General features: G+C 38.0%; 1 protein-coding gene across 7 annotated transcripts in view; it reads right to left on the bottom strand.

Moving 5' to 3' along the window:
* Sorcs1 (sortilin related VPS10 domain containing receptor 1) overlaps window positions 1-20,593 on the bottom strand; it is a 497,667-nt gene that overhangs the window by 69,808 nt on the left and 407,266 nt on the right. For all 7 annotated transcript variants that reach the window (XM_075974357.1, XM_075974356.1, XM_075974359.1 and 4 more), the window contains exons 11-17: window positions 20,275-20,377; window positions 19,935-20,011; window positions 17,872-17,963; window positions 14,529-14,636; window positions 12,966-13,083; window positions 11,376-11,506; window positions 8,097-8,210 (exon numbers count right to left, since the gene is read on the bottom strand). In XM_075974357.1, coding sequence (XP_075830472.1) covers window positions 8,097-8,210; window positions 11,376-11,506; window positions 12,966-13,083; window positions 14,529-14,636; window positions 17,872-17,963; window positions 19,935-20,011; window positions 20,275-20,377 — 743 coding nt within the window. The remainder of the gene's footprint in view (window positions 1-8,096; window positions 8,211-11,375; window positions 11,507-12,965; window positions 13,084-14,528; window positions 14,637-17,871; window positions 17,964-19,934; window positions 20,012-20,274; window positions 20,378-20,593) is intronic.

A 20,593-nucleotide genomic window follows, 5' to 3' on the forward strand; every position in this document is an offset into this window, starting at 1 on the left:
TGAGCATCCTTTTTCTGTTCCACTCCATTTCAGTGTTCCTTTAAATAGAGTGAGATTGCCCTTCTGACCACCTAAGTCTTAATTGATTGTTTACATGCTAAAATCCTTTGCATGATTTTGTTCCTGTCTGTGACTTTGAAGTGTAAGCTCCTTAACAACCTAACCTCATTGTATCTCAAATAAATGCAAGGCTAGGCAACAGGGCGTGGACTCTGGCACGACTGTTTCAGCTTAAATGTTGAAAATGCCTGCAGGACAATGGCTCAGATACCCCCTCTAATGATAAAGGTTTGTGGACTCTATCCTCGCCTAATTATCCAGCACCTCAGGGTTTCAACATCTAGATCAACAGGAGAACCCCAAACCCTTCCATTAGCATTATGATCACTGTCCACTGGGGTGGTGTATTGTCATGTCTGAGGATTTCGGATATCAGTCCAGTTTAGGTGTTTATGAATAAACATCAGAAGAGAGGAGAGAGAGAGAGAGACAGAGAGAGAGAGAGAGAGAGAGAGAGAGACAGAGAGAGACAGAGAGAGAGAGAGACAGAGAGAGACAGAGAGAGAGAGACACAGAGAGAGAGACAGAGAGAGAGACAGAGAGAGAGACAGAGAGAGAGAGAGAGAGAATCATGGCAGGTGAGAAAGATTGGAGAAAACGGTATAAAGAAAGAAACTCTAGTGTAGGTGTTGGAAACCGCTAGCATTTTGGTACCAGCAAAGATGTGAAGACATTGATTAGCAAGGCCGTCTGGTATAATTATGGTTTTTCAGAGTGTATAACTGCATCAAAGCTGCCTGCATGTTTCTGCAGTATAGCTCTGCGCAAATGGAAGGTGGTTGGGATTCTTAATTACTTAGAATCTAAACACACCTGTGGCTCTGCCTTGGCAAGCAGCTAGAGAAACCTGGGCTCTTTATCATCCATCACTGCCATCATCAGAGAGAGCGCTCTTCCTTTGTTTGCTGCTGTTCTGACCAATCATCACTTGGGCTTTCCCAAATCCTGTAGCTACAGGACTCTGCTTAAATCCAAAGCACGAATCCAACCCTCTGGGAATCTGCCACTAAGAGGACTATTGGCAATTTTTCTTTTTAATGCTCATTAAAATCCATTCTGAAACCATTTTATATCTCGGATGAAAATGGCATCACATTAGCCAGACCAGACCTGTCCCTGAAATTTAGAAGAAAATTGTGCAGAAATACAGAGTTAATTTACTCAAGTCAGCACACACCTGCCTTTCGCATCACAGAATGGTTCTATTTTCATCTCAGCAGCTGTCCCTGGGTCTGAGTTACATAAATGAATAATGCATTTAATATGTTATTAAATGGGACTGCTACCTCCATAATAACAAGGCAACTTATGATTATGTTGGACCTGAGGTCTGAATATTACAGGGATGCATTTAGTTGGTAAAGCATTCTTCAATCTGCCACAAAGAAAAGTGCTTTGTAATGGCAAGGGAGTCTTTTTACAATTACTGAAAAGGAAACATTCTGTAAATGTGCCTTTGATATTACCTGTGGCTCATCAGTAGACAGTATCTTATTACTCCAACAGCCCCCATTCCAGCCATTCTCTTCCTTCCCATCTTATATGCCTTCCTAACCTTCTACTTTGTACTCATACTTTCTTTGATTTTACTTTCTATGCTGCCTGACAGTCTTTAAAAAAAAAACCTTATATTTTCTTTGTGAAACTAAACTGGAAAGAGACAGTAAAAGCAGATATATTCCATGATGTTTCAATTTAGTATTTGTCCTCTGAGTTTGTGGTGATGTTATTGAACTGCGGACGACTACAGGCATTCATAGTAGAATATGATGACATTATTGCCTAATCTTGGCATATCTTAATTCAGTATGTATTTCTTTTGAAAATCTATTTTAATTGATAGAAAAACTTTATATTTAAGGACTGTAATATTATGCTTTAATCTGTGTAGACATGATAGAAAGATAATCAAGGCAATAGCTATGTCCATTATTTCAGCAGCATAACTAATCTTCTGTGGCAGGAATGTCAAAACAGAGGATCTGCTTTTTAATGTTTATATCCATTGACAAATGCTACTCTCACCTTTAATCAGGGAAGGCCCCCTATTTCCACACTGAACTCAAGTGACTGTGAGGCAGACTCGTGGATGACTAGGTGCTAGGAATAAGTGGCAGATGAGTGCTTGACCCTACACTAGACCTTTGTGATATTCCTGTAAGTATCAGAGAACACTGTAGAAGAGGGGATAATGTAAGAGCTAGAAGAAAGACAGGACTTCAAAATGTATTTTCACATAAAATGCATCCACCTAAATCACTAACTCACATTAGCTTCCAGTGTCTGTACAAAAATTGGGCACATCAACACTTGGGTATGACTGGAGGAGAGACACTGAAGGTCCTAGCTCTTGCCACTGAGCTAATAACAACTAATAGATTCAGGAAAAGAGTTGGTCATGGTTTTCCTATGAAAACCTACTGATGGTCCAATAGACTCTATTCGATAGTTTCAGTCCAGTGGCCATTCAGATAGATGATCGTGGTTAAACTAAATGGGTCACAAATAAATCTCAAAAGTCATGAATTTGAGAAGGGGAATTGTCTGAGTCCACGGATGTATATTCATTCTACATTGACCAAAAGTCAGAGAGTTCAAGCCTATTCTTGCTCCTTCAAGGTTATGGCAGGGGATTTGACCCAGGGTGTGGTTACCTACAGGATGGTTGGCCTAGGGTGTGGTGGCAGCAAAATCATTTAAAAAATATCTATTCAAGATGTTCATATTCCAAAAACATAAGTAAGTAAAGTTGAGGTTCAAAATAAAAGTCCATAATCTGACCTCTTTTTGGTTTTCCTAGTTTGGGTCTTTCTATGGCACAGACTACTTTTTATGCTAGGCCGTACAAATGCTACCTCACTTCTTTACCTATGTTACTTGTTCTGAGCAGGATGCTTTTTCTTCCTGTCATTATGTGACTCATCCTTTAAACTTCAGCTTTGACATCATGCTTTTCTATAAATGTCTATTCATTCACAGTATTTATCCCATGTAAAGCTCAAGGTATAACTATAGCTCTAGGTCTTCTTGTCCTCTGGGCGGGCTATCACTGAACAGTGATGGCTACAGTGCCACACACAGTGAGAAAACAAAACAGTTTCGATTGCTGGGTTGTGTTTGTGCCTTTGCTTGCAGGGAAAAGAGCAAGCATTAGGTGTCAGGATTGAAGGCTGTGATGAGTAGAGGCTATGGCAAAGGCTTGAAATACTCACAGACTTCAGGAGGGTAAGTATGCAATGAGCAACAGGTACAAGTTCATATCTACAAATAAAAGGATATATAAAACCACAGATCATTGGCATCAGGGAGTTGCAGCTACAGTAGCATGACTTAGTAACCAGGACTGAAGCTGCTTATTTCATTCCCACATTCAGGGAGAATAAAGGAAGACAGTGTGGTGGGAACACAGGCTGTCTGTTTCTTTGTGAGTATGGAATGTACCTGGCTCCCAGGATGGCAGAACTTTTTGGAAGCTGTTGTCAGTATGCATATGGAACCAAGGATGGGCATTTGTGCTTTAAATAGTATGTAATGTGACAAGGGTTCACTAGGCATGGAAATGTCCCTACAAGGTAACAATGATCATACATAGCAGCCAAAGCATCTCTATTCAGAAAGAATGGACTTCCATGACTGACTATGCAGGTTTTTATGTTCATGTTATTGTTTGTTTGTTTTATCAATGTAACAACTCCCAGAACTTTTCCTTTAAACCAAGTATTCAGACACAGGAACTGACAGCTTGATATGAGTCATTGCCAGGTCTAGGTGGACAGTTAGTTTTACTTGTATTAAATGGTATAAAAGCACAAATCAATTTGAAAAGTAAATGGAACACAGCTGAATTCTGAAGACAGTTTTGATGAAATAGTTTATATGGACACACTTAACTAAATGATTTCCTGAAACAGCCTTGAGTGGGACTCTCCGAATCCACCATCTGAGTCAATTGTACAACTAAATCTGATAATGTTTTCCTTCCTCTTGAGCACACACACACCAAATTTTACTTTTGAATCATCTCAACCAGTTATTGAACTGCCAGTGATGAAGACATCTCAAAATACCTACTACAGTACATTTTTTCCCTAACAGGAAACGGAGGGACAGATTATGAAGTTGCCTAAGGTCACACAATGAAGAGCTAGCAATGCCACAGTGTCATAACACCTGTGAGGGAATCTGTAATTTCAGTGTGATTGAGGGGTGGATAGGAGCAGTCATCTGAAAGAGTAGGTCTCCGCGATGGGAACATGCCCATTATCTATTTCCCATTAAAAGATAAAACACCTCATATAAGAGACAACTTCATAGCAGGTAACAATTATTTTGTATCCACTGTGAGACAACAGGAGTCTTGGCTAGAAAACAGGAACACTGTCTCCTGCAGGGATTAGTCTGTAAATAATGCAAGTGATTTCCTATCTGTGGACTTTCAACATATGTATTGCTTTTAAGGCTAATTACTCTCCTTGATGCACACTGGTGAATCTTATAGAGTGTAGATCAGACAGCACATCAGGATCCCACAGGTCACCAGGAACAGTCAGTTGGGATGAACCTGAATTCTCCCACAATGAGACTATAAATAGAAACCACATGGGAATAGCAGATTACCCAAGGTCTGTGTCTACGGCTGGTGAATAGAGGATTATATTTATAACTGTTGTATTTTTAAAACATCTCAGTATATGGTAATGCTATGGAAATTATTCTTTTACTTGAATGTATATGTGATATTTTATTTACGGACCCACTAAATGTTTTTGCATAGATACTCCACTTAAGTTATTTTTAAGTGAATCTCTTGAGTAAAGATCCTTATCATGTATTAAGCAACTAACCATGAACAACAGTGTCTGAATATTACTCCATGAGAGATTCACGTCTCCTATAAAGAAATTCCACAGACAGAGATTTCTATATGCATTCTTTTGAACACAGCTAGGAATATCCCCAACTGAATAACAAGAATAAATCTGTCTCTTAAGAAAACTGCCTAGTCTTCTTAGAATAAACTAACTCCGTCTCCACTGTAACATGAAATAAGCAATGTCCTAGTTAATTTAGCAACTTAAATTTTCAATATGCTTCTTGTTTCCAGAGAGTTTAAATACCACATATAACCAAATAAGCTTGTGCATTCACAATCTGAGATATATAGAAACATTACTGGAGAGAAACAAAAAGGCCAGGGGAGGTTTTAGAGCTATCTGATTATTTACATGCTATAAAATAAACCATGAATGTGGTTTTCATATTGTTTGAGAAAAGAAGAAACTTTCTCAATTATCAAGCAAGCTAGTCATCAGTCTGGGAGGTGTAGAGGGATAGATACAGCTTCTGGTTTGCTGTGTGTGGTATATCACATCCTCATCAGGAGACTTTATTACAGTGTATGGCACATCCCTTCCTAGTCACATAGCTTTATTGGTCTTTGGAGATCCCATTTTCTGGTTTACAGATAAGAAATGTTGATTAATATGTCTTTGACATAAACCCTACAGAGGCCACTAAGGATCATTCAGGCCTAGATTAAACATTCACAATAAGTAAAAAGTTTTTCTCTCTCTCTTTCAATCCCCCACCTCAGAAAAATGATTAACTGATAGCAATAGGTGTGATCTGTATTTCACAAAATAATGGCTGTGTCTTGGTATTTAGGTGACATGTTCTCTGTACACTACCACAGTTAATTGCAAGCTAAATATAAAAAAAGAAATTCCCATAGGTTAAGAAATCGAGGCACAAAGAAACAAACTGTAGACTAAAGATCAACAGCAGATAGCAAGACACCCCTCTTTTGAACTAAATACAACTTCTTCACACATATTTAACACTTAGTGCATCTAAGGCAGAAAACCTGTTTCAGCCTCATTACTTGAATTCTGGCTCTGATGATGTGAAAAAGTTGTAAGAACAAAAGAAGAAAGGTAGAGGGAGCCAACATTGGGAAACACAGCAGAGAGTTGCACTGTGTGTGGACGTTACAAATCCTGACATCTCTGGACCAAACCACAAAGAAGGAAGACTCCCAGGTGCAGTGCAGCGTTCACTTGTTTACAGCTGCAGCTGTCTCCTCTAGAGACTGTCTATCAGCTGCAAGAGAAAAATGTGAGTCCATTCCTGTCTACAGGCAAGTTGATAAAAAAAAGTTCCTATCTCCTCAAAATAACATTTTTATTGGGTATAATAATATCCTATGCTGAAACTTTCCATCCTGGTGAGGTGGGTGTACCTGGGAACAGTGCTATATACACAGAGTAATGAGCTTTTTCTAAAAGAAGACTAACTATTTATACAGAAAACCATTTACAAATAAATAAATAAGGAGCACAGAGTTCACTTCATGCTTCTGAACGTGCTCTCGGAGGTGGGGTGCTCATAGATTTGCTCGTTAGCCTTAGCTGTGATTAACCTTTAACTAGATGATCTCACTCCACTCACGTTCTGACTATATGTCTGCACTCTGTGCTCTACAACCAGACAGAGAATTGGTTACCAAGGAAGCAGCAGGCAGGCCAGTATGTATGTCAGGCTACTCTTACAGTCTTGAGTCTTCTGCCTTTCATCCTGCAGTTATAAGCTACACACTGACTAGGGCTGACAACAGGGGTTAAAGGTGGCATTGGAGAGAGTGTCAGCTTGGTTACTTAATTCTAAAACTCTTCTAAACAACAGTGTAAATAGAAAATAACTCCTGTGGATCTTGCCACCAGGGTCAGTCTTATAGTTTATTTAGTCTGAAATGACCTTTTTCAACTGCTCAACTGCGAAGAAAACCGTAATTCCCTCTCATTGCAGTTTGGCTTCACAAAATCCACTGGCATCAGATTTTCAACAAGACGTTAGTTGATTACCGTGAATCTCTAGTCTGTGGGATTCCTGGGCAGCATGTGAACAGGACCTAATATTTTCATCTTAGTGAGAGAAACATTGGCAGTGTCTGATATGGGAACCTAAGCGGAACCAGTTTACTAAATGTAATTTGCTCTGCAAGCTAAAAGAAATACTCTCAATTAACAAAAGAAACCTTAATTATCTTGGAGTGGTTTTTAACAACAAGGGTAAAGACTGTTAATTGTAACTTTGTTTATAATGGCAGGAAAAAACAAAAACAAAAAAAAAAACACAAAAAACAAAAAAGAATAGCCCAACTGTCCATGTTAAAAAAAAAAAACCAGATAATTACATAATCCATTAGTATTTAGAAGAATGGAATAAAAAAGCACCCCAATCTGTTCAGACTTAGAACGATGCTTAAGATATATTTTTGAATGAAAAAGGAAAATTAAAGAACAACATAGCTAGAAGTAAATAGTATATATAAAAAAACCTTCCAAGTTGATTTTATGGATTTTTCTTGAAATAATTAATTGTTGGAAAAAATTCCAAGAAGTGTGTAGAAACCTACATACCATACAGATCACAATTGTATGAAAAATAGGGCCAGGATTGAGGTGATGAAGTAAGTTGGACTTTTAAATATAGGAATCATATTTGTATATTTTTTTCTAAAATTAAATATGTAAATCAAAAGCTTAAATGTCTGGGCTGGAAAGACAGCATGGTAGGCACCAGAATTCAGAATCCCAGTGCACATGTGAAAAGCTTAACATGACGGCACATAGCTGCAACCCCAGAAGTGGTAGTGTGGAGGCAGACAAATCCCTGAAGCTCATTGGCCAACTAGTATAGCTGGATTGGTGAGTTCTAGATTCAGTCAGAGATCCTGTCTCAAAAAATTTCAGCAAGAAGCAATTGAGGAAGACATGTGAGTTTAACCCCCGGCCCCCAAACATACATATATGCCTATCACCTGCAAATACACGCATACATGTCACACAAATACACAGACACATGCATGTGAAATGTTTAATTGCAGTAATATAGTAACAAACCCCAACACTCTATCAAGAAATGCATTGTGTTGGGGAAAACAAGTCCGGTCTTTGATCAGAAGGAACTATGTTGTGTAACACTTACTCATCGGCAGAAGAGCTTGGCCCCTGAAGGCCATTACCGCCAAAACTCACCCCGTGCTGTTGAGGTAGCTCTGTCCCACGCTGCAGTCTTTTGACAGTGAGGAGGGGTTGAACCAAAAAGCTGGCAGGCATTGCCCATTACTGTGTCTCTCATAGCCATAGTCACTGTTAGGGAAATACCCAAGATAAAACTTGTAGCTAGAGGCAAACTTACTCAGAACTATTTCATATTAGACCACACCAACTTCTAATCAGTCAATAAAATGAGCATCATGAACCAATTTCTTCTAGAAATTAAAAATTTTTTAGTCATTCTCTATTACCCAGGAAGAAATCTCATAGAACCAATATTCCCACTTAAATGCCTTTAAGATATAGGAATGGGTTAGTTCTCAGGGAATTAGGAACCTGGCACTGTGGGACGCTTGAGTCTTAGTGAAAACATCATCGTAGAGGTGAACACAGCCACATGTGGCTCACTCCTCATTACCAGTGGTGTCTTTGGGATGTTCTTCCAAAACATCTGGTTGTAACAAGTAGAGCACAGCCAGGTTTCCCTGTGTGCGAGCCATATGCTTCAGAGTTCCAGCCAAAAAGAGAATGCCCTTCAGGAATATCTCAAGCACTTCCCCAAGGAAAAGTTTTGTCCTCAGCAGTCAGCAGTGCCAGTGATACTAACTGCCTTAAATCTTGCCTCTGCACTGAAAACGCTCAAAAGAATTTTCTCTCAATCTCTATTCATTCTTGCTTCCAGGGGACTCTGATTTTCTTGGCTTCTGGAAGATAAAACTGGGCACCGAAAAGGACAACAAATTGTACCTCCACATGCACAGACAAATCCCAGGCAGCAATGGGCAAGCATTAGTATGAATTGGCCCATCTTTGTAATAGAGGTGAGTTACTGGCATGGGGTGTGCATGGCGGGAGCAATGGGCTCAGCCTCAGGGGCCTGTCATCAGGCAGCTGGAGCTGAGCATTCTGTACATACCCTCTGGATTAGGGCCTGGTTCAACACAGCATGAATAGGGAGGCTACAGAAGAGCCACTTCCAGAACACCCAGGGCTCACTCCAGGGAAATAGCTGACAAACGCTGGAGCATGACAAGGAGCATCCAATGACAGTACCTTTCATTATGCTACTGTCAAAGAAGATCGTAGAAAACCCAGCTACTAACAGAAACCCAACAAGGGCATGGTGAGCCTTCCAAAATATTTTCAGACACCACACAGTCACAAAAATTCCATTCACGCAGGAAACCTTGCAACAGTACTACTCAAGACTCCTTTTCTACTCCTTAGAATACTGTTCAGTTTGAGGGATTAGTAACAGACTCCAGCCACCACTGAATTCAAGAGTCTGAACGAGACAGACATGGGGGTTGGCGAGGAGAGAAACCTAGTTAATTTTCTTACCTTGTGCTATTTTTGCCTTGAGCAAAACCAAAATACTGGTTTATTTGGAAATAAAATTCAAAGTAGAAAACATTTTCATGAAAAAAGTAGAATATTTGGGGTATCTTATCTCACTCCCCCTCCCCCTCTCTGTCTGTCTCTGTCTCTCTCTGTCTGTCTCTGTCTCTCTCTCTGTCTCTGTCTGTCTCTCTCTCTGTCTCTCTCTGTCTCTCTCTGTCTCTCTGTCTCTCTGTCTCTCTGTCTCTCTCTCTGTCTCTCTGTCTCTCTGTCTCTCTCTCTCTCGTTCATCTTGTTTTTCCTGACAGGCTTTCTCTGTATAGCCCTGGCTATCCTGGAACTAGCTCTGTAGACCAGACTGGCCTTGAGCTCATAGAGATCCACCTGCCTCTGCCTACCAAGTGCTGGGATTAGAGGAGTACACCACCACTGCCCTGCCTAGATTTTCCATTAGAAGAAAATTTTGCTCTTTTTGGAGAATGACTAGTTCACAGCACCACAGCTCAGCCAGTAATGTGCCATGTTCATTTCCTTTGCAAATTCTCCTTCAACTTGTCAGCCTTCAGAAAGAGGGATGTGATGGACGACTTAGAATCTCAAGGTAGGTATTCCTGTGGATAACTTTCTGGGTGACGGTTCCAAGAGCAGGACAGGGATAAAGAACTGTTGTTGTTGCAGTTATATAGCATTGACAGACATCCTGGTTGGGGAAGCCCATCTAGAACTCCTGTGAGTTCCACTGTTGATGAAGCCCTGATGCCCTTCAACTAAATGCAAACAGCTGCAATGCTGTTTCTTCGTTTGCCTTGTTCACCAACAAGAGAAAGAAAAGATGGGTTATTGGTTTAACAACTGGCAGACATTCTCATCACTACTAATCCAGAGAGCATCTCAAGTGATCTGCCATTAGAGAAGCCCAACTTTTCTGTGATGGGAAATGCTTGTTTAGACTGCATCTCACATGAATGACTCACATTTTAATGACTATACATATGAGCTGTTATAGGTACACAGCTAAAAACAAAATAAGAACGAATAATTTATATATGTTCAAGTTTTGAGTGTTTATAACATTTATATAAACATATATTAATTTCTTCCTTTAGTATATATTCTGAGATAAATAAGAAAAATGTAAGAGAGAAAGAGCAACAGAAAATGTGATTGCTTAGTTATCCATCTTCATCAATCATTTCTCAATTTCACCTGGAGATCAAACACCGACCAAAATTAAGTCAAGAGCATTGCTGACTCTTCAATATAGATTTCTGCTTAGCTAATGTCTGGGCAGAACTCTACTGCTTTCTTTAGTTGATATCTCTCAGAGTCTCGCTGCTTCTCGACTTTAAATTTATCTCTATAACCACTCAGATCACAAGGTCAAATTGAGTCCACCCTTGCAGTGAGTTTATAAATGTCACACTCTTAAGCTCTCACAAGCTGTGGATAGTTGATCGCCACAGATTGAAAACTTTCAGGAACAGAGAGTTTATGCCTTTTGAAGTTATTATGCCTACCATGGATGCTAGATTCTAGGAAGATTTTATGTAGCACATAAGTGTATTTGCTCCCTGAGAACTTCAATTACTATTTCCCATGTTGTTATCTATCTACCTAAAGCAGCTCAATATAGATCTGGCCCCTCTCTTTTTTTTCTGAGAATACACCATCAATATGAAGATAATTGCCAATCATCTTGTAAGACCTCTTAAAATCCAAAGAAGAAACTGCTGTTTTTTGAAAGATACAATCACATAGCTAATAAAAAGCATGATGCTGCCAAGAGAGAATTGTATAAAGACATGAAGTCTGCCACTTAGCTCTAAGTGGATTATCACTTTTTCAAATCTAAGCTTTTATTGAGGGCTTCATGGATGTCATATTACTGAACAGCTTTGTGAAATAGCTATGGAAGCTCACCAGTCAAAATCTGCCTCTGTACAAACACAAGGCTCAGACTCCATTGCTCCTGCATATTTTCCCTGCATACACTTCCGCTCAGATTTTCGCTTCTTATATATCCTTTTGGCTCCCATGATGCATGCTTCACCCTGCAAGGAAACAAATATGGCACAAAATCGAGCACATAGTTAGACTCCTCTTTTTACATAACAATGTGGTTTGGGGAGATATTCACAAACTTTAATATAAATAAGATATTTAGGAATCCAATTTGTGCTATTGGTATTTTCTCCTGAAGCCTATTATGAAGTATGAACACAAAGGCAGTTCCAACAATCAATGCAGATTTTTCTAATGATAGCCTCAACTCCTTATATATTCAGTAAACCTTTTTGGGCAATTGTTAGGCTTAGTGCAATGAAGGGCATAACAGAATATAATGTTGCCTATAACTAATAAATTGGCTGCTAACCTGTAATGATTAATTTTAGTTTAGTATAAAAAAAGATTTATAGAGTTGGTCATTTATGAGCACATGAAAGAACATTACTAAGAAACATAATATCAATTCTATCTCAATTGCTATGTTTTTCTGTATAACTTTATAGTACTAATTTTATGATGATCTACCAGAGAAGCAAGAAAGCCAAGTTCATTCTCTTTTCCAATAAATAAAAGCTGTAATTGTTACAATGTGTAGGCACCCCGAAAAGACAAACAGCAGCAATGTTAGTGAAAATTTCTTTGGTTTACCTCTGAATAGGGGAAGTGTTCCTTGCTAATGCTGCACACTGTCAAATATAGCACCTTTGTATTCTGAAAAATCAGAGCAGGATTTTCAAAATCTATTTTCCCCTGTCTATACAGAGGAAACTTACTTTAACTGGTTCCATTTCACATCATGAGTAAATACTTCACTCAGTCAGAGTATAGCAGGTAAATGTTTCACTTCCTGAATATAGGTATGACTTCTTAGTGGGTACCTCCACTATATCCCTTAAATTTCCTGCAAGACTGACATCTATATTGGGAAATCAAAAAGAGAAGATCTCATCCACGGATTTTGATGAGATGTATAACTAAGGGAGATGATGTAGGAAGTCAGTTTTCTATTAGCAATTTCACATTCTTATGCCATAAGTATCTTGGAGGAAGCAAGAGGCACTCTAGACTCCTAAGTAGTCACAGTAATGTAAAGGGACTTCTTTGGCATCACTCACCCAGCATCCTTTGATGATTTTATGCCTTAGCTGTGTCTGCATTGTTCATTGAAACTGAAAAACCAACCCTTTCATGCAGCCCTATGCTATGCTCAGACAAATTATGTTTGCATCTCGGTTCTGAGTTCATATTTCATTTTGAGGTATAAATCTAACCTAAGCATATTTTAATTTGTATTCCATTGTATCTTATCATAAATAAAACAGAAACAACTTCACAACAGGATATAAATGTTGAGGTAGATTATGCTGTGAGACATAAAACGTAGAAGAATGAAATGGACAACATGGACTTGAGAACTCCAATTCTTAAGCCATAAGGAGTAGTTGTTTTTCATATATCCTCTGCCTACTTCCCACAGTACATGTTCATCTCTCTAACTCCTACCTGACTGTGCAACTGCCAAGGTCTGTAGTCTTCTTCAGCACAGCGTCTATCAAAAATGGACTTATAATCCACTTTGACAAGCTGCCATTCGGAGCGGTGGCTGAAATGTCCAAACACTCTGCAGGGTTTACAGTGATAGATAAGAGTCACAATAATGAAAACAACAGTTTAACAACAGCTTGCATTAATTTGTCTGCTGTGAAGATGACACACTGTGAGCCACATTACACGGATCACATCCCCTCACTGTTGAGAACATTTATGAAGACGATCTTATCACTGACTGCACTTTGCAGACAGATAAATTGAGGCTCAAAAATTTTTTTGTCAACACATAATTAACATTCATATCACTAGCAACTGAGAAGGAAAGCCAGATTCCAAAATAGTTGATTCAAAGACACAAGAATGGTTTAGAAAAACAACTGAAGAAACACCCACAAATGCTGTATTCTAGGTGGTCCAATATATATTTCTAGGTGGTTTTGTTACTATATCTAGTCCATGGCTTCCATATTCTTTACCTTTTTGTAAGGTCCTACAGAAAGTGGACAAGAGGACCAAGTAATCACAATTCCTCTTAATTTTTAAACCATGCTCTCCTGCAGGGATTCAGTTAGTTAGTATAGAATTTAGTCATTAGACAGTGTAGACAATGTAGTCTTTCAGATCAGCATAGACAAAGCCTACAAAGTAGCCTTTCAGAGCAACTTCGCTGTATGTGAAACAATATTTTGAAAACATAACTATTGAATAAAAGTGAGCTACTTAATATACTTCGGATCTAGTTGTGTTTGCCATGTACAAAAGTGAAACTGTGTCTACTAGGCATAGTAGATTAAGTAGATCATTCTTATCTTTTTTCACTGCTAAAAGTGAGGAGGTTTAAATGTATGACAATTTTTCACTTTGAGTTTGACATTTTTACTGATTTCTCATTCAACTACTTTGGAATTATCTATCTTTACAGATTTTTCCATGATCCATTTTCTAAGAGCAGGGAATATCACAGTTACATATTTCAAATTCAAAGTTCAAGTTTTGAAACCCACAGTCAGTTAAGTCATTAATCAAGTCTTTCATGAATTAATGATCATTACTTTCCAGACAAGAATGAATGTAAATTAAATTTTTGCAAAGCCAGATGCTCTCATAACCATAATATGTCCATATCCTTAATATGTCTCGCAATCATTTAGTGCAAGAAGTCAGGGGAAAATGAAATGTCATCATCTTAAAGGTCTAGAATTTTCTACATCTGTAGTATGCGCAGTATTATTACATTTTAAAAAAATACATAGCTTTATTTTCTATTAAGACAGCTATTATTAATTTACCTAAACTCATTGAGTACAGAAAGAAATGGTCAGAACCTTTCCCTACCATCCTTTAGCTTGGGTCTTCAAAAATAGTTTGCATTCTTTTTCTTCTTTGCTGGAGGTTGTTGAAGTACAATGTATTAACATTGCTAACAACTTCCCAATTAACAGTAACAAATCCAACAGACCACTGAAAAACACATCTCTAGGTCATAGTGAGATGGGATAATACCATACCACTTACGTCATGATTAGTGTCTCTTCTCCAGGCTCCCCCAGAACTCCATCCACAAAAAGTGGAATGGATGTGAAACTGTATTTACTCCAAGATCGCCCTTCATCAAAACTCAACCTAATGGCAGAACAGTTTGACAGTCATCACATATCAAATGGAAAAGGTGACATCTCTGTGTAAGGAAAGATGTTAGTCACCAGCCCAGAAAGTAATACCACACTGAGACTTCATTACAAATAAGTGTACTTATTTACATAAAAAAACAGAAATAGAGATACTCAAGCTACTATGACAAGATATGTTTGGGTATGTACAAGGGAGAATCGAATGAATTAGGAATAGTCTAATAGCAGCGAGTAATATAGATATCTTTTAAGTTCTTACACCTCATGGGACTATCTTCAAATCTGCAAGCAAGTTTGACAAAAATTAAATAAATCTATCCCAAAATTACCAACTCATGAATAAATCCCACTTATATTACATAAATCCTTACTGATCTCACTGGAATGCCTATGGAAGCACAGGCTGATGAAGGCAAGAGAAGTCTGCATTTCTGGTGGTCCATTATAACATAAATGCCTGTGTTCTCTTCAAAATCCATATGTTAAAAATTGCATCACTAATGATATTAGAAAATAGATACTTGGATAAAAATAGATCTAAAGGGTAGAGTCCTCAGTGTTTTGGGACAATTGTTTTGTACCCTGTAAAGATTTGTCACTTGTATTGGTTTAATAAAATGCTGATTGACCAATCGCCAGGCAGGTAGTGTAGGTGGGGCAAGCAAGCAGTCAGTATAGGCTGGCTGACCAGAACAGGAGAATTTGGGAAAAGAAAAGGCTCAGTCTGCAGTTGTACCACGGACACAGGGGGAGCAAGATGAGAATGCCTCACTGATAAAAGCATCTGTGTGTTTCTTTGGGACTGAATGGCTGTGAAACCTCTATCAAACAAAATTGGATGTGATAATAGGTATGTTAGTATGACCTTGCTCACACTAATCATAATAGTGAATAGTAGAGTGAATACTTGTGAGATATTACTTGTAGGCAATTGACATTGGTATAGATTCTTGTATATTTACACAAATTCAAGTTATATTAAATATGCTCCTATTTCTGTTTATAATATTGTACACTAGAGAAAGTTATTTTGTTATATTGTAAGCGTGCATGCTTCTAATATTTTGTATATTGATGCAATTTTAGAATATATTTATAATATTGCACTGTACATTTCTACCTCTGATCAAGATAATTATACATGGTTTACATTTTGGAGTCATTGACCTCATTTGCTACACAGCTGTTTAAAGATTAATATTCTAATATAAAGTCTTAGTCTTTAAGCTACATATGAATTAAGTATGATAGGTCTATCATCATCCATGTTTGCATATTTATGGTTAGACTAACCAGGTTCTTTAAATACATAGAGACTGTATTCCATGTGGATAGGTAATCTTCAACTACTTCAAAGAACTGTAGAATATGGCATTTTAAATAATTTAGGGTTCTGTTGACCTGAAACGCAATTGCTCCTGGCAGCACCAATCTATTCCTGAGAGAATGCTGAGCACCAAAGACACTCGACTTGGAGCTTGTTTTCTTCTTGACAAAACTGGCCTTTGGGCAAGGAACTGCTCCTGCCTCAACCACTGACAAAACACACAGTGTCAGGACAAGACAAAAAGGATAAAAGAAAAAAACTGCCAAACCTTGCCAAGACAGGATAAGATTGTTCTGAAAATTTTCTTGCCTCCAAAAATGGTCTGTCAGTTATTCTAGTCCTTAACCAAAGATGGTTGCTACAACACTGAAAATGAGACTTTGGGTGATTGCCCAAGTAGCCCGTTGTCTCTGTCACTTATTGCACATTTTGGAAGTTGCTTGATTGCACTTCCTGTCTACTCAAGTAATATTATTTCTCTTCTCAGGTCTTCAATGGGGTTGAAGACTAGATAGTTATAGTTACTTACCTCTCATGACTTGACCAGCTATTTCTAATACAAGACTTAGAATTCTCAGGATAAGATAATTAGTGAGATTATTGTTTATGCTGGTTGTAATTTTAATTTTTATACTTGATATCTGCTCTTATTGTATATAGTTTTGTATTAGGCTTAGAACTCTTTTATTTAAACAAAAGCGAGAGGTGCTGTGGAACTCTTTCAGCCAATAGCCTTTAAAATACCAGTCCACTTGGGTGTGGCCTCTTATACTATAAATGCCAACATAAGACCTGTACACTCTCTCCCAGCTTCTGGATATGGTTCCTGTTCCCCATTCATCAGAGGATTGTAATCTGTGAGTCTACCTCTAAATAAATAGTCTTTTACTATGCTCAATTCTGAGTGAGTATGGGATTATTTTACAGCATGCATCATTACCTCAGAAATGGAAGTATTGTCTTAAGAAAGGGGCTTGGACTGTCTTTTCTTTTTCGTTATGTGGAAACACAGGAACAAGGCACTATTTAGGGATTCAAAAGTAGTTGTTCAGCTGAAATGGACATGGCCAGCATTAGTGTCTTATACTTCAAGCTCACAAAACTATGAAGAAATAAAATTTTCCTGTTCATGAGTTATCTTGTTATGGTATTTTGTAACAAAACGTGAGCAATAACTGAGACAACTGAATGAGAGGGTGTGTTTTATTCTGTCTTTCCCTGTAGATGCCTTTCCACAGGACCAACCTTTGAAGTTTTCTCCTAAGGTCATTAATATAATAAAAGATGGAAGGAAAAATCAGGCTTTTGATTTTTCACAAGCAAAATATTCAGTGGACCACTTCCAAATATGAATAAATAATTCTGTTGGAAACCCCTGTAGACATTTGGCCTTGCACATTGATCAATAAAAGAAACAAGTATATTTGAGGAATGTCACCTCATTAAAGGGAACTAAGGAAGTATCACAGGTGAAACAACATAAGAGCAGAATAATCATGAACTGCAAATCTCCGTGTGGGATGCACAAAACTGTGTATATACTAAACTTCACGAGAGGCTGCTAGGGATGGGTGATTGTAAATACTGTCTGCTGAGAAATTACGGGAGAGTGTGAATGAGGCTGTCCAGCTGATGGCGCTGAGGAACTACGAAACTGATGCATGCACTGTCACATTTGAACACCATAATGCAGTTGTTCTCGTAGGAGCAGAAACACTTCCCATCCTTCTGTTTGCCCCAATTTCCTCTTTTCAGTCTTAGGCCACAATCTTACTTCAGTGGAACAAACATGAAATTATGTGGTAGTTAGAACAAACATAGTTGTAGTGTGATGGCCGATTCAAATGCTGGCCTGGATAAAATGGCCACATGCATTTTTCTATGCTAGAAGTAGCCTTACCAAAGGTGACGAATTGGGAGAGATGTGTGTTTCATAGCAACCAGGACTCCACCTTGATCTAAGTACAAAATACTGTGCTCTTCTTCAAAGATCTGGATGAGAAAAAGAAGAACACATAGGCACACAATGACATTACATCTGCACCTGGTATCCAGGGTATGGGAAATCAGTCTAGGCAGATTAAAATCTCTCACATAGAAATAGGTTTCCCTAAGCTTTGAGAAAATGTAAGCGAAAAGACAATGCTTCTCAACATGGGCTACATCTATCACTGATACTAAATAAAATAATTTTATAGTTCTAAAAAATAAATTTTAAGCATGAATGGCACCTATTTATGTTTTTATTCTCTTATATTGTGTAGTACTTATCAATTCCTATTTCTGAAGATGATGTCAGAGCACAGGGAAACTGTAAATAGTGTACATATCTAGATGGAAGGAACATTGGCGACAGTTGAGTACAACATTCTCATTCATATACTAAGATTTGCAGAGTGGGAACGCACAAATAACAACGGGTGAAGCTGAGGCTCACTGCACTGTATTGACCTTTTCAGATGTAATTATCTAATATCTTCAAATTCTCACACTTCCAAGTGATAAGTAGCTCTAATCAAGACAAAATCATTAACTTTGGTCACATTTAAAATGGAGTCATTCATAAAATGTGAAAAATGAATCTAAAATCAAATGGAGACAATCTCTAAATTTTTCTATATAAAATGCTTTCTGGGTTCTCAGTTAAAATGTTACGATGGATTCATCTAAAGTTATACTAGTGACATAATCTCTCTCTTTAATCTTTTCAGTAAGTGTGTGTGTGTGTGTGTGTGTGTGTGTGAGAGAGAGAGAGAGAGAGAGAGAGAGAGAGAGAGAGAGAGAGAGAGGGAGGGAGAGAGAGGGAGAGAGAAAGAGAGAGACAGAGAGACAGAGAGAGAGAAAGAAATGCATGAGGCCAGAAGAAGGTATTGAACTCCTTGAAGCTGAAGTTACAGGTGGTCATGAATTTCTGGATGTGGGTGTTAGGGGACCAAATTTTGGGTCTCTAAAGTGCAGAAAGGAACTTAATCTCATAGCCACTCTCCAGTCTCATTAATTCTTATGCATAATATATGACCTCTACCTGTATCAGGAGAGTTCTATGTCTCATTTAGTGTCAGAAGAAAGAAATGGAATCCTGAGGAATCTTGACACTGTTCCCCCAAGATTTCCTTAAGGTTTTCCATCTTCTTTCAGACCCCCAAAATTTCTTCTGTACTCTTTTATCAAAATATACAATACCATTGAGGGATTAAAACTAAGAAAGAACATTGGGCTATCAGGTCCTCCTCCTCTTTTTCCTTTCATGAAATTAAAAGTTAAGTGAGCCCGTTGTTAAGTATGATTACCTGTGCACTAGATTTCAATTTACAGTGCTAGTTATTGTATGGTAATTAAGCACCAGAGGCTTATTAAAACATATTTATTGAGGTGTAACAGTCATACATTAGGCTTGTTGTGATAGCTAAACCTCATTAAATGCCTGCTTTATAAGCTGTCAAATTTGTAATTTTCATTCAGAAGAAAGGTAGGAGGCAGCTAAGCTAAGCACATTGGTTTGAAGTGGCTCCATTTGTGTTTATTGACCATATGTACTCCGAGAATTATTACTCGGTTATTTACACATGAGATTTAAACAATGCAGAATGCCAACTGGGTAATGGCTATTTTTACTTCTCTTTGAGGCAAGGAGATTTTATAAAGACAACTAAGTTTTACATGTGCAATCCACTCAGAAGGATCCAAGTTTTTTATATGATGGACTCAGGGATTCAATTTTCTTTTGCATAAAAATGCCTTCCAACTTGATTTCAGATGCATTTAGGTATGGACCCATGATACGAAATATCTTTATCAATCTTTAGAAATTTGGTTTAGTTCATTTCAAACTTGCATTAAAAGGAGAAAATGAAATACACTTTTTCATGTCAGAATGCTGTCTTTAGGTTTCTAGATTTGAAATAAATTGAACTATGACTTAGAACTTGAGCAGGCCAACCTAGACCAAGGATATTTTCTTACCTGCCTCCAAGTATTCCCTGCATCTGAAGAGACAAACATGCTGATGTCGCTGTCTGACAGTTCAGAACCTATATTACCTAGAAAGAGTGCAGGTCCATTAGTGGGAGGAAGATTCTGAAAGAATCAAGAACAGATCACATCAACAGTCTGCACTGCCTAGATGGATTTCAACTATAAACTTTCTGTCTAAGCAAGGATTTTCAGTAAACTTGCTTCAGGTCAATGGTTTAGTTGACTTTCCAAAATATTTTTATCTTGCTCATGAAATTCCAACCACAGATGTCTAGTTTCTTAAGATAAACACATATACAATAGTAAGCAGAGCATTCACGCATCTTACCTGAAGCAACTATAATACTTGGGGCTGTGTCCCTGCTGGCAATGATCCCAGAGGTGTAGGGATTCTCAGAGACCTTGAGATGAAGGTGTAGTGAGCAATAAGGCTAGGAGGAAGAGAACTGAAGGTCATATATGCACAAAATCAACATGGCCACTCAAAACATAGATTCTACAGCTAGGAACATTGCTACAAATTCAGGGTCAACCTGATCTACAGAAGATGTTTGAGGGATTCCTAGAGAGACCCTATCTCACTTTTGTAAAGTAAACATTAAACAAAATAAACTAAAAGACCTAGATTCAGAACATCTAATCTATCT

Source organism: Microtus pennsylvanicus, chromosome 5 (genome assembly GCF_037038515.1).
Source record: "Microtus pennsylvanicus isolate mMicPen1 chromosome 5, mMicPen1.hap1, whole genome shotgun sequence".
Classification (NCBI taxonomy): domain Eukaryota; kingdom Metazoa; phylum Chordata; class Mammalia; order Rodentia; family Cricetidae; genus Microtus; species Microtus pennsylvanicus.